General features: G+C 38.8%; 1 protein-coding gene across 1 annotated transcript in view; it reads left to right on the top strand.

The window, feature by feature from the left end:
• The window catches only part of FHOD3 (formin homology 2 domain containing 3), a 377,261-nt gene that overhangs the window by 152,452 nt on the left and 210,096 nt on the right, over positions 1-14,713 (top strand). The window contains exon 4 of the mRNA XM_009330482.1: positions 6,828-6,895. Coding sequence (XP_009328757.1) covers positions 6,828-6,895 — 68 coding nt within the window. The remainder of the gene's footprint in view (positions 1-6,827; positions 6,896-14,713) is intronic.

The following is a 14,713-nucleotide window of genomic DNA, read 5'->3' as shown; positions in this document are numbered from 1 at the left end:
AATTCCCTTGTGATAGAAGTTAGGACATTTGGCGCTTCAGAGAAATGTTCAAAAAGGTTAGCTCCAATCCTTCTTCCCAAAGTGGGGTTTCTGCCCTGTGTGCTCTCCCTGTGGAAATCCAGGGGACTGTTTCTGCCAGTTGCTTCTTGCCAGCGGCAGGAAAGCAGACTTCTGCCCTTGAAGAAGGGCAGGAAACTCCTTAAGCGCGAGTGTTACAGAATTGGTCTGAAGTGCTGGCCGTATCAGGTATTTTTCATTCCCAGTGGAGATCCCACCGTGGAGTTCTCCCTGCTTGCCTGTCCAAACCCACAGGCTCCCTGGGGTTTGCAGGTGAATCTTCGCACCCTCTGCTTTAAGCCTCTGCCAGCATGGTTTTAGGGTATGGAATAGGAAAGGATGTCCAAGGCTATTTTGTGGCTTTCCGTCCTCCCACTCCCCACCTGCGAGTCCTTTACAGAGAAAGGGAATAAGGATGCAGGCTTGAAGGGGACCTCTTCTCATATGCAGGTGTAATAGGATCCTCTCCCCACAAAGGATCTCCCTCTCCCAGCGGGGGTAAAGGACCCTGCTCTCTGAGGGGACCCACTGTTCCAGATAATTAGCTAAGCAGCTGCTGTGTGTCTGAATGAAAAGGAGGGGAGGGAGGTTTTGCTCTGATGGGGAGCTGGGGCAGCATTCCTTGGAGGCAGCCTGCACATTCCTCCAAAGCAGTCGGTGCTGATGGTGACATGGGCTCAGCATTGCGCGGCCAGGCTTCCCGAAATTTATACGCAGCCGCTTGCTCGACCTCGGGTCCTTTATTGTGGGGAAACTCCTTTTCCTCACTAAGTGCTAATCGTTTATCTCTGGATCAGTGGGAGAATATATAGCTTGAGTTCACATGTGATGTGTTGCGCTAATTAATGCAGTACAAAATATTTATAGAGAGAAAATAAGATCAGATTTGGAGAAAAAACGAAGATTTGTAATATGCAAAGTGAAGTAATCTCAGCAGAAGCAGCAGTTGTGTTAATGCAATAGCGCACAATGTGCCTGTGAATGAATCCCTTCTCCGTGTATTTTCTAGGGGGTCCGGGAGGAAAAGGAGAGTGCCTTGTCTGGCCAACACATTTACGACTAGCTTTTGTGGACAAAAGCAAAACTGAAAAGAGAGCCTATTCTTGGCACAGGACCAGGTCTTTTCTTAGAGAACTGCTTTAATTTGTTTGACATATAGTGAAAGACTGGCACACTGCACTAATTAGTTTTATATACAGTTGTTTTATAGATCTGCAGCACTATATGTACCCGTGGGCCCACTCAAGTAACCCACTGAAGTCTACCAGGCTGCTTCCTGAAGCCTGTTCGCAGGATTGGACCCGTATGCCTGACTTCTTGCTGTGCTGCTCAAATTTTTACCCAGTTTTATAATTCTGTAAATTAATTCAAATAGAATAACACCCATTTAAAATTGGAGTAGTGTAGTAATAAATTCGGAAGTGTGGTACTTGGCATTTGCAGAAAGAGGGTTTTTTATTATAAACATTTGTCTTTGTTGTTTAATTTTTTTTTCCCCCATCAGTGCTGGTAGAAACCTAGGCAGTTCATTTAAATTCTAAAAGACTATTATTATTACTTCTATCACTAATACTTCTTCCTAGTGAGCACTTAAAATAATGTTTTATTCATTGTTGCAGGGACACGAATTAAGTTTTTAGTTTCTAAGTACTAGCCAGTTTGCAAGTGGCTAGTGGAAGCCAGAGAACATTGCTACTTCTGCCCCATGCAAGGACTTTACAAATGAATGGCAGGAAATGTTTCAAATGTTGTTTAATTAGATCTGCACCAGGTACCCTGCTAATGTAATCAGATGTGGAGTTAATCTCCCTTTTATGTTTTTGTAAGGAAAGGAGCTTCTTCTTGAAATTATAATTTAAAGAAAAGAGGCATGGATGGGAGACGTGGAGGTCATTCAGGCAGCAGCAAGTGAAGCAGAGCAACTCCCATTTGTGCTCAGCCAGATGTTCACGAGTCTTTGCCAATAGCTCAAAAGGCTGATGCTACATAAATTACTATATCCCAGGGACTAATTCAATGGGTGTGATGGAAGAGGAAGGGAGGAGGATGGTACCCGGTCGGTCAGAGGTCAGGTGTAACACATGGGACTGAACCAAGCAATATTCAGCCAGTTCTGTTTTTTCTTTTATTATTGTGGATTGAAAACACTCATTTTCCCATAGAAAGCAGAAGAAAAGTCAATACTTTCATTAAGAATATAAAGACCAATTATTATTTTCTTTAAAAAGTCCCTTTTCCCATGTAGTTGAAAGAGTTGAATACCCAATGAAATTTGAGCCTCTGACGGTCGTCTTTGAAAATATAGAATCCCCTTTGAAAGCTACCAGTGCTCTGATAAAATAAGGATCTTTAAAGGCTTCTCTTGCTTTCTGCAAAGATGCCAATTGCAAACCAAACTGCTTCCCCTCCACCGCCACGTTTGTACCTAATTCACCTAGAGAAATCCCTTTTCACCTAGCATGAGTTGTTTTCCTTTCTTCTCTAGGAGAGTTAATTTTACAATAGTAAAAGCAAACAAAATCCCAGAGTAGTAAACAACGGTTTTCTTTTAGAGCATGAAGCCTTCTCTCAACCAAACTGCTGCCATTGCAAGAAAACAGGCACTTGTAGGTTGCTGCCTCTCACGCCTGTCTGTCTGTATCACAAGCCCGGTTATCTTTGACGCTCTGCCTGTAGAAAGAAGTGGTGAGCTAAGGGAATCTCTTTGTCTTGCAAGGATATACGCCTACCTGTTACGATGTGAAGGATAATTTAACAAACGTGACTCTTGCTTGTTACAGAAAGGTAAATAAAACTCAATTCCATATCAGTACCTGGTTTTCTATCAGATAGTTTCAAAAGAGTTGACTCTGATTTTGAACGTTTGAGGTTGGCAGTGCTGATGCTTTTTAATTTCTTAAGATGTCCTACAGCCTACAGAAAAAAAGCAGGATTTCAAGGTTAATGAAGTACCAACTCAGTGTGCCAAACAGTATTGCTCAATCAGTGGGAAGCCCATGGAGGGGCAGAGTGCCTTTTCTTTCATAAAATAAAGAAATAAGCAGTGCCCTCTAGTGTTACTTAACATCAGAGAGAACCACCAGGAGAATTTTCTATCATCTAGGTAACTGCAGTTAAACCTATTTCACAGCCACAGATGCAGCTCTTCATTTCTTGAAGAAAAGTAGTAAAAAAGAACTGCAATAGCATAGTTTATCAGGACATAACTGTCAGAAATGCAGTCATTAATAGGTAGATACAGTTAGATATCTTAAACTCCCTGACCTGTTTTATCTTCTCTAATCTTGAAGTGTATGAGTGTAGTATGTCTCCAACCTGTACCTGACCTGGGGAAGGATGGGAGATGTGTTTTACCAAAGAGCCAGAGACTCGTGAAGTTTCAGGGAGAGGTGTAGCAGTGAGTGTTCCTGCTTGAAGTTCAGAGGTTCAGTTTCTGGCATAAAGCAGTCCTGGTGTACGTATTCAAGCTTATCTACGACACGTTATAACAAGGCAATGAGCAGGTAGGTCTTCTGGGCTGTCCTTGGAGCACCTCAGAATTTTTTTGTTCTGGTGATAGCAGCAGGTTGGACTCCTGTTTCAAAGCCGTGGGCATCATTTGTTTCAGTTAAAGACAACTCTGCCAGGGATGCACTGTGGGAATTACAGTCACCTCTGTGCTTTAGCATGGAAGGCTATTTCTCAGTCTGTTTAAAAGAGGGCAATGCTTTAAATTGCTAACGTAAAACAGCGAGCGTTAAAAAGCATTTGCTATCTGGTTTCTGAATTGTCTTCAGTGTGAAAACATCATAAACAAATGTGCCTTTCCCTCTTTTTTTTAATTTGATTTTCTACCATAGCAAAAGAGCTTATGAGTGATTATTGCCTTTCAGTTTCTGCTGATGCATTTTCATAGCCTTGGTTGCAGTCTGGGGCTTTTGGGATGAGCCCCGAGGTCCCTGTGGTGTTGAAGTTACTGTTGACAAATGGGAATCCTGAAAGGCCTTGAGAACATCTTACCGAGTGTTCCTGAGCTGTAATCTGGTGTATGCATTTATCATTTTCTGAAAAGCAGCACACAGAAATACAATAGAAGTACAAGCTTTTATAAGGTGACCCATGCAGTACCTTGGTTTACGCAGGCTTTCCTGCCCTGGGTGAGGTTCGCCCTGGACCGTGACTTTCTAAACCAAAGCATCTTCTGATGTAGCATGACTCCAAGGAGTGACTGTCTTACTTTCCTCCTTGGGTTGTGCTCCGTGAATGTTTCTGATGGCTGTCAGCACTATAAGAAGTGGGTGGCAAGACTTACATAGGCAGTCAGTATATTGCCCATGTGTAAGAACATCAGGTGAAGAGGTTAGGCACTTGTATTTCTGAGCTGATTCAACAAGATCAGCTCCACGTGATGAGGGACCTGCAAATGCGCATCGTCTCTGTGTAGATTGCTGCACCCTGGTAGTAGATGTCAGAAATGAGGTGACTTACCTGTCCTGTTGCATCTCAAAAGGGATGTCAGACCAGCTCAAGCGTTTGCAATACATGCTGCTGTCTTGTTGCCACTGTTGTTGCCAAACTTGATACTTCCAGTAGTTATTGATTCTTCTTGAGCTGCAGTTAGTAACTTCGGTCCTCTTTACTACACGCGAGCAGGAGGGAGCATTGTTTGTGCTGATTGCCAAGGGTGACGTTATGCTGTGTGAAAAGACCAAGAAGAAAAATGTTCGGCATTGTTCCTCTGAGATGTACCGAAAATCTGCACGCACCAATGAAAGCAACCAGCGTTATGGTATCATAACAATGGTTCGTTAGGACTTTACCCCGTGCCAGGATGATGATTGTTCCTGTCTAAGACCAAGACCAACAGATGGCATTTGTTAGGACATTGATATTTATGTACAAAGTTGCCAGCACTTTAAGAAGTGGTGCCTCTCTTAATTAAGATGATAATGTACTGCCTTGTTTGGAGAGATTCTGCTTGTAATGATGCTGGTGAATTATGAATAGAGGGAAATTAGTAATAACAAATGCCAGATGGAGGTATCTTTCAAAGAGGAATATTTTGTGCAGTATGGCATGTAAAGTTGACAGGCTGGGTCTTAAAAGGCCTTTATTATTCTTTAAGCTTTCCTGACAAAATTACTCATTATCCTGCCAAGAAATGTAGTGTCACATGCCAGTGTGTTTTTAAGTGAGAGTAATTAAAGTATGCCTCTAAGTTTATGGCTTGAAGTGAAATCCATTCCCCCAATGTTTTGTCAGGAATCTATAAACAGTGCAAGGAAGGAGACAACTTATAACAACAATAGTTTTGCCAATTCTACACGTTCTGCCTTTGAAATCAGAGGCAATTAAGGATGAACAATACTTTCAAAGTTTAAAAAAAAAAGTGTAAGTTTTGCTGAAGTTTTACTTCACATTTTTCCTTTGGTTGAAGATGACTGTAGAGAATAAGACATGTTTTTTAAAATTTAAACCTGCCTTCTTTGATTGAAGTAAAAACTGATTACTGAGTTATAAATGCATTGACTCCTCAAATGCTAGGCCTTTTTTTTTTAACTTCCTGAGAGAGGGAAATAAAATTTAATTTGATTTTGTAGTGTAAAGTAGTAATTAAAAGAGAAATAGACAAGGGAGAGTAAGAAATAAAACTTTGGGGTTTGATATTTCATTTTCTCATAAGAATATTCCCACCCCACGGGCATTCCAGCTTTGATCTCATGACCTGCTGGCTGCTGTCCATTGCAGAGAAAGTCCTTTCATGATGATCTGTGGGTGAGGCAAAGTGTGTCGTGGGAGATGACCGTGAAGGTTTGATTTTCCTTTGTAATTGTCCTCAGATTGCATTAGTGTGATAAAATTCCATTTAGGACTGTAGAAGCGTTGCATATAGTCTCTCTCTATCAGATACGCCAAACGTAGCAGACCAGGAAGACTTGAAGAGCATACCTTCTGCTCCATCCACGCATAGTCCCAAATCACTTCCAAATACGCAATAATAAACTTGAGATGTACAGTCCAAGACTTATTCCAAAGGCACAAACATCGTGGCAGGGTTCAGAAAGATAGCAGAGGAGTTGCTTTTGTCTTCTTTAAATTATTTCTATGTGTATGCATTAGTAGGGGAATAAATGAAGTAATAGGTTTCAATATTGGATGATGAAAAGAAGGCTTCTGCTTCATTTAGAAAAAGATCAAGATCAGTTTTCATGAGAATAAAACACTGTTTTGAATTATGCTTAGAACAGACTGTCCGACTATTTCTGGTATTAACGTTCATTGCCATTGCAGAAAGGATTTAACAATAGAAAGATGAGAACATGAGAAAAGAATGTCTGGAGGGAAGGCAGTCAAGGATGGGATTCAGTGGCTCTAGCTTTGATAACAAAAGCAAAGAGTGCTGTCAGTTGAGTCTTTTGAGACTAATATGGTACTTTCAATAAACCCTAAATTTACCTTAATGCAAAAAGAGCAGTATTTCTAGGCGTTTTCAAGAACTCCTTAGAGCATTGTTTCTCACTGATCTCGTTGAAGCTATTGTGAATTCACCTGGGAGATGCCATCTGAAGTTATGGACAACTAAACCCTGGTTTTACTTGCACTTTTTTAATGAACGAGTCCTGTATATATAAAAAACAAAGCTACTTTCTTTAACAGCAATCTACCTAATGGGAAATGGGCGCGATGACTCTTCCACTCCAATTCTTTTGAAATCTGTATTACTTTTTTGCCACATTGTCAGTTTCGTTTGTGCTGAACTTCTTTCTGTTGTCTTTTCTTTTTTTCCCCAGAAAAACTTTACAATTCCAATGGACGGGAGCTGAGACGGGCACTTTTCTCCTTGAAACAAATATTTCAGGTGAGCAAATAATGACTGTCCATTCTGTGATTTGAACATGAATTGAATTTCTTTTTTTAACGTAGGGAATAACTTACAGTTTCTGGTAAAAGAGGATTTTAAGGCTTCATTTGTAATGTGCAGTTAGCCAATTGCCTCTTAGGATCTTTTCTCTTTATGGTCTGCAAGCCTTCTTCTGTTCCTTCGGTCTGTCAGAAGGCAGGACCAGATGTGGAATAATGAAAGAGTTAGTGGCTGGAACCTGCCCGGAAAGGAGAGAAGAAAATTGGGACTCTTAGATGGAAACTTAGGCTGCTCGTTAGACAGTGGCATAGTTCTGTATTGGGAAGACAGGAAGGAGGATACGAAAAGAGGAGCTAGGAAACCATGGGTTGTGGTAATGGCCTAACATTGGCCTAATAATTGACAAATAGACTAGGTTTAAGCCACATCAAAAGCTGAAAAAGGATGTGAGAGACATGGGACAGATCTGATGAGGAACCAAGATGTAGTGGGAGAGTTCTGAAGGTGTTAGAATTTAGATTGAGGTTAGAGGAAATGATTTGTTGATTAGCCAAAAAGATACTTCATAGAGCTGAGGAGGGTATGGTAGTGACTGATCAGTTTAAGTTTAAGGAAAGGAATGTATTTGAATGTGAGTGTTTGTTATGGAGGAGACTTGAAAATAGCAGGATTTTGGGTCCTGTGGGGAAGTAGCCAATGTGATAGACAACTGGTGTGGGTGATATGAAAGTGAATTGAATTAAAAGTTTGGATTTCAGATTGGTTTTACTGGATAAGGAGAAGGACTTGGGGAAGTTGCAGGACTGGAAGGAAACTTGTTGGAGAGAACAGGTCAGGAAAAGTGAAAAGAAAACGTTGGTGAGAACTAGAGCATACTGCCAATGTGATCCTAAAATGGAAATCAGGATGACCCATTCCATTTCTATCAGTAAATATAAGTGAAATCAATAAGAAAAGCACCTCTCCTCCTTTACTAATGGATCCAAATGGAGGATGACAACCTATGTTTTTCAGCTACAATAGGTAGGTGCAAGGGTTTCAAGCTGTTAGTTTAGCGTTTTTTGCTTTGTTTTAAATAGACATTTGTTCTAAGAAGAATAACAACGTTTAACAATTCTGCAAGACTGCAGAATTGCAAATTTCAAAACACACAGTGCTTTTTGCAGGTTTCAAAGTTAAGCATTCAGAAGTTAGAAAATGCCAGAATGAAGATTTTTCTCAACAATAGGTGATGGTGAAGGATGCACCACTTAATGGAAAATTTTGGTAGTTGAAGATGTCTTCTGGGCCAGAAAAAAGCCCTTGAATTTTGAAATTTTTGGACAAAGAAGGAGTTCCAGCTGAAAAATCATTGTCTCTTCAAGGCATTCCCAGGGAAAGACTGTTTGAGAGTCACAATGATGCAAGTTGCGTTTCCCTGTGAGCTTGCCAAGTTGGTGGACTGTGTGCTCAGAGGAAATTAGGCAGGTTTCCAAGAGTCTTCTCTGGTTTCTTCTCTTTTTGTTCACCTCAGCTGTTTCTGGGAAGTATTTGTATTTCTGGGAATTTATGTATTCCACAGGTTAATCTGGGCACTCATGCATATTTAGCAGTGAGTGCTAAGCCTCTCTTCCCACCCGTCCCATACCTCCCATACCTCTGATCATGACTTTTCCCAGTTTGGGTATTCATAAATGTTCCCTTCCATGTAGGTTATTTGAAGTCTAGTAGGTATTTCTGAGCACGTAGTGCTCAGTGCTTTCAGTGAACACACCAGTAAGATCTCTGTCTTCCAGCTGATCAGCTGTTTTCATGGAAATGTTTAAATATTTATCCTAATAAATTTAATTGGAGTTGACTGGGTTGAAGAGTGATGAGCGGGAAGGGAAAAGTGATGCACACAAACCCATATCTGGGTGTGAATTTAGTTTTTAAGTGAAGCCTGTCTGACAGTTTCAGAACATGATTTTCCTTGAAGAATTCGACTTCCCTGCTTCCTAACGTATGTGATATGGAAAGGAATTTGGGAATTAGATATCTGTTACCACTTCAAGTAGCTACTTCTGGTAGAACTGTGGCTGTTTGTCAAACAAACGTACCCTTCAAAAAATCTTCATATACTCTCAAAATACAGGTTCTCATTAGTGGATAACTGAGGAGAAGTCTTCCTCAAGCTGGAGAGCATTCATATCATATGCTCAAGTGTTTGAGGTAGTGCACTTCAAACTGGAAAATGACACCCTGTATGATGTAAACTCCTGTTTACTTGTCAACTTCGCTGTCCTTAACAACAGTTACCGGCATTGCTAAGGGCATAATTTGAGTATGATTTTAGTTTATCTCATAAGGAACCACGAGAGAGAATGTAAGATGATTTTTATATCTGTTTTAGAAAGAAAAGCTATTTCAATTTTTTAGTGAAGAAAAATGTAGGTTAATATTATAAGGTTATATTATAGACTAAACACCATTGTCCAAAAGGTCATACCTAATTTATTTGTAAGTCTATGACATTATAGTATGTCAGCATTAGAAATCTATCATGTTAAAAGTTTTTTAAAAAGTATATTTTTCAACTTAAATATCTGTTTGATTTTTGTATCTTATTATATTTAGTATTTTAAATCCCTGAGGAGTATAATATTTCAGAAATAAAATGTTGACTTCAAAACCAGTCTTTATTTTCATCTTAACAAATTTTCAGAGTGTTATGGAGACTTCATCATGTCTTTAAGTGCCAAGCCTGTTCATAACACCTTGTTTTTATAATCATTTCATCATAGCTGAGTTAATTTGGCACAGTTCTGTGTCAGTATCATTTTTAAATTAAAGAGCGTCAAGGTAATGTGCAGTCTCTTATTTGCATTAAGTGGGAACAAGCCAAAGTTTTACATTAAATATGAATTCCAAATAGTTGGAGCTCTTGGTTTTTCACGCAAGGCCTCAGCGAAGCTTAGCAATGTTTGGCAAAAGCAATGCCTTTGTTTCAAATTTTAAATGAAAGATTCATTTGGCAAGTCCAAACTTGGAATTTCTGTTTGGTTACTTCTGGTGGGCTGGTTTTGGCAAAACAATAAAGGTCATGTGGAGCATTTTTCTTTGACAATAATGCCATTCTGTTCCTGTCATTCATTCTGAAGGGTTAAGATAGCTACACTCATCATCTTTTGCTGGACTGAACTGCAGTATTCTTCTTGTAATTTACCGGTATGCTTTTTGACGAACAAACTTACGGAGTAAGGAAAGTAATGTTCAGACTAGAAGTATATGAAGCACTTGACCTTAAAGGAACTGAAAAAAGATATACAGATATAATTGACAACCTGTTGGGAGTACAGTTTAGCTCCCTTTGAATATATTTTCTGACAGACTTCTGAGTTGCCTGGTTCTTGTGTTTATCAGAGACTGTTGAATTTTGTGCAAGGTGCTAAAACTCCCAAAGGCATCTGGGGCAGAATCCAGCTGAACCTTTCTAAAATCAGGGTCAAAAAACATTCTTGCATTTCCTGATTGTGATATCATAAGAGAGATAAAAATACAGCTGCTTAAAACATTTAATTCAACATCAATCTTAAAAGCAGTAAAATTGGGTATGAGCACTATAATATATGTAAATAGTGCTACGCAATTTACGTGATATTAAAAAAGTTTACTTAACAAGACCTCTGATATGACTACATGTAATATAAAATGGGCTGGTTTTAGAACATATAAAGAAAAGTGTGCCTTGTAGTTACAAAGCATTACAAAGCGTAGTTTCAAATCATGCTGACTGCGTCATTTCAAAATATGAAATAACTGGATAAGAATATGGTGGTGTAAGAAAAATAAGAAAGCTATAAAGCATGTTTCAAGTCTGTTGAAATCTATACTTATGTGTAAATCTGCTTCTTAAAGTTTTGGAAAATATTTTTAATCAATCAAAGCATTAGATTTTTTAGAAAGCAGACCTAAAGGGTATATTTTAAAGTGTTGAGGAAAAAAGCCAGTTTTCTTTTAGGACTGTTTTCCCCACTAAGTGTCATTTGACAAATGCAGGAGATCTCCCACTATTTTTCTTGAGGAGCCTAGATTCCCGTTTTGTGTTGTGATCAGAATATCAAGCAACACAGTTACAAAATTCTCTTACAGGATTTTCTTCTGTTGTTGAGAAATTCATTAATCATTGAACAATTGAGCTTTGTGTAAAACATCACAAAGAACAGCTATGTAGGGGCCCTGGAAACATTAACTAGAAGGTGTTTGGATAGACACAATTTTATCAGTAAGTGAAATCAAATGTCACACACTTCAGCTGCTAAGGAGTCATCAATCATCCTTAGGAGAGCAGAAGGAGTGTTCTGTGTTTGCCTCATTGATCTCAAGGAAGGAGGCTGCTCCTTCCCCTCTTGCAAGCATGAGTGATGACTCCTTAGGGTTTGAAGCTGTGTGACACTTGATTTAGGGGCTGCTGTCATCACTTGTGAGGCAGGCTGCCACCTCTCCCCCTTTAAGAGGCCTCTTGGAAAGGTTCTTGATTAAGTCATGAAAAAGAGAGAAACCTTCATTTCCTTCCCAAATCGAATTCACCATGGTTCAGTGTAGCAGTTTACATATCTGTTTAATCCTATTTTACAAAGATGTGTCTCATTACTGTTTAGAGATTATGAATAAAATAGATTTGACACGTTAAATGTCAAAATCAGTTTCTTAATTTCATTGGCAAATAGAGTGTCTTCTTCATGCCTAGCCAATGTTATGGGCTGAGATCTAAACAGATCTTAATGAGAGTATAAAGTATGAACTACTTCCACCACAAGGATAGCCTAAAAACTTGGGAAGCCACCATTATTCATTCTCTAATCTGTGCGAATCCTTGAATTGAAACAGGAAACCTTGTTTTGTATGGAGCCTATCTACTTTAGCTTCCTCAGGTATGTAACACAATGCATGAACGTTGTTTGATCTGTTGTTTAGCTGCCATGAACAATATCCCTGGTAGGGTCTGGTCTAGGTGACTTTTCTAGTAATTTTTAATTCCACTATTAACTGGGAGGAAAAAAACACAGTGCATTGATGTATCTGCTGTCTACTCAAGGTGCAAAGGATGAAATTCTGTCCCCATCAAGTCAATGGCATAAAATGTCTTTAGTTTCAGCGTTATTTTTACCTGGTGGTTGAGAGTATACAGGTAGATGGACTGTGGTAAACAGAGACAGCGATGGCGGGACTTTTTTGTTCATTTCCCACTAAATGCTTTGTCTTTATAGGGGTGGGCAACCAAAGCTTTTCTGGCTAATAATTACATAGATTAATCTGATACTGAGGTGTGACTCATTTTTGCTTGCTTCCTTCTTGTGCTCACAGGGAAGAAAAAGTTATAAGGGGAAAAAGATCCTGCAATTATCTGTGCCTTCATTAACTGAAATAATAAAATACTGGAAGCAGAAAGTTACTTCCAAATGGTTCAACTTGCTGAAATAGTAGTAGAGTTTCTTTTCCATGTTCTTTCTTTCAACATGTTTTAAGAACTGTAGTACAGTTCAGTTCCCCCTCCTGAAAGACAGAATGCATCAGTTGATTGCTCTCTACAACCCAAACAGGTAGCCCACCATTTTCAGTGGTAGAACTTGATGGTAGCTCTAGGACGTTTCTCAGGTGAACGTGGCATCACGCAACTGCAAGGTTAAGTGCAGTGAGGGCACTAGAAGCAAGCGTTATAGCATCACAGCAAGATGGCTTTCTACCTGCAGCTCCCTCATCTGATACAGGAATCGGGCAGGTTAGGTGAAAGTGGTGAAGTTAATGACCAAAGTCACTGAAGAAGCAAAACACCATGTTCAGAGTAAAGGGGAAACAGAACTTTCTTGGAGAAGATGGTGGTGAAGATCAGGCAGGATCACAATAATTTGATCTTGGTAACTGAGGAAAGCAGACAAAGTAAGAACATAAGTGTGGCATGGGAGCAACTTTGCTGTGCAGGCTAAGCACCCTTCCCTCTCTAAATTTTAATTTGTCTTTAATTGACTTAAGACATGAGTGATTCTTTGGGGGTTTCGGTTACATCCACTGAAGATATCTTTGTTTTTGTCTTAGCAGTGCAAACTTCTATTTCCTTCCCTACGTGTTAGTACCAATATGTGTCTTTTACAGACTGATTATCTATCAGAAAAGTTTAAACATGGAAGACTGGAGGCTGATTTTTCTCCTTGGTCTTCTAAGAATTTGTTGTATGTATCCAAGAGGAAGAAAACTCTTTATGAAGGGAAACCCAAAATCTTAAAGGACCAATTCTTCATTCATATACAAATGAGACGCATCTCACTAAGGAAGAAAAAGTAATAAATTAATGGGAAATGGGTGGTAATAAATGAGGTATTGGACCTTGATAAAATAATACAAATATGAGCTGAAAGTTTTCAGGTGCCCAATAGGAAAGAGTAATTATTCTTAGAAGTTACTTTAATTTCACTAGACAAGATTACTTTTTAGAAAAAGGAAAAAAATAAGAGATTTCTAAGAAAGGTTTAAACATTTAAATCTTTTCATAAATGTATGCAATATTTGTTGTCCACCTTCTGCCATACTTTTTCTTCTGTTTTTGTCGGCTGGAACTTGATGCTCTAAACATACCTTAATTGTGTCTAATAAACACTGATTTGACTCTGAGGAATCTCATCTAATAAAGCAGGATTTGATTCTTTTCTACTACTTATTTCCTCAAGATTTTTTTTCATATGCTGCAGGACAGCTACATGGCTAATGCTGGATATCTTAGGTATCTGCATACCTGTCATTTGAGGAATTTGAGAAAGACTTTGAGAAGTCTTTGCAACACTGAAAAGTTATTAATACAAATGTCTTGTTTCAAGTTTTATATATTTTTTAAAAATTCGGACAGATGAAAAAAATCCAAAGATGTCCGAACCTTTTTCAGATTAGAGTACTTCCCAGTATTCTCAAGCTTGAAGAAATTCTGTCTGTAAAAGAATTGCATATTTGTTTCAAGGTATTAAATACTGGATATGTTTTCCTGCGTTTTAATTTGTAAAGTAATGTTAACTATTAAAACATTTATTTTGCCCCCATGTATTCCTTCAGCTATCCAAAAGAAACTGCAGAAAGGCATACAATTTAAAATGTGTCCCTATGTAAAGGAAGTGTGAAATAATAAGTGTTGCAGCTTCTCTGCTTTTCCGGGAAACACCAGCAAATGCTGTATTTGTTTTGCTGGTATTTTTAGCGCAATACAAAATGTGTTCTTGAGAAATAACAGAATAGTTATTTTCTGGACTTGAGGGTATTTCGGAATGGAGACTACAGCGGATTAATGGCTGTAAATCAAACACTTTTGGGTGAATTTCTGTATCTCTTTATTGGTGCCAAGGTGGAAATCCATAACAAGCAATAGTGTGGTCTGTATTTGAAATGTTTTTATCCTGGAAAGAAAGAAGATTTATTTTTTAATGCTTTAATGGCATAGTGTTATCATTAGCTGGCACAGATGTGCTTAAAAGGCTGGCAAAAAAAATGCTGGCATTTGGTGATTGCTACTTAGGCAACTGACTCATGGCAAGGATATGCAAACGGTGAATTTTCATTATAATCATCACTAGAAGCCAAACTTCGCATTGCAGGTTGATTAAATATATTACCCCACTGAAAGTAAAGGGGGATGGTCATTTCCATGCATGCTGTTGTAAAATGTTGCTCCATGTAAATAGATGGGAGAACAGGAAAAAAGGGAACAGTATAAAAATACTGATGTCTTTATATCATGTTGTGGTCACGCTTCTACACAGGTGTACATGTAGTGAGTTGGGAAGGTGTAAAGGCTGAGGGAGAGAAGCAAATACG

This window comes from Pygoscelis adeliae, unplaced genomic scaffold, assembly GCF_000699105.1.
Source record: "Pygoscelis adeliae isolate BGI_AS28 unplaced genomic scaffold, ASM69910v1 Scaffold78, whole genome shotgun sequence".
NCBI lineage: Eukaryota > Metazoa > Chordata > Aves > Sphenisciformes > Spheniscidae > Pygoscelis > Pygoscelis adeliae.
Note: the sequence above shows the minus strand (reverse complement) of the source record. Positions and strands in the feature narration are given on the sequence as shown.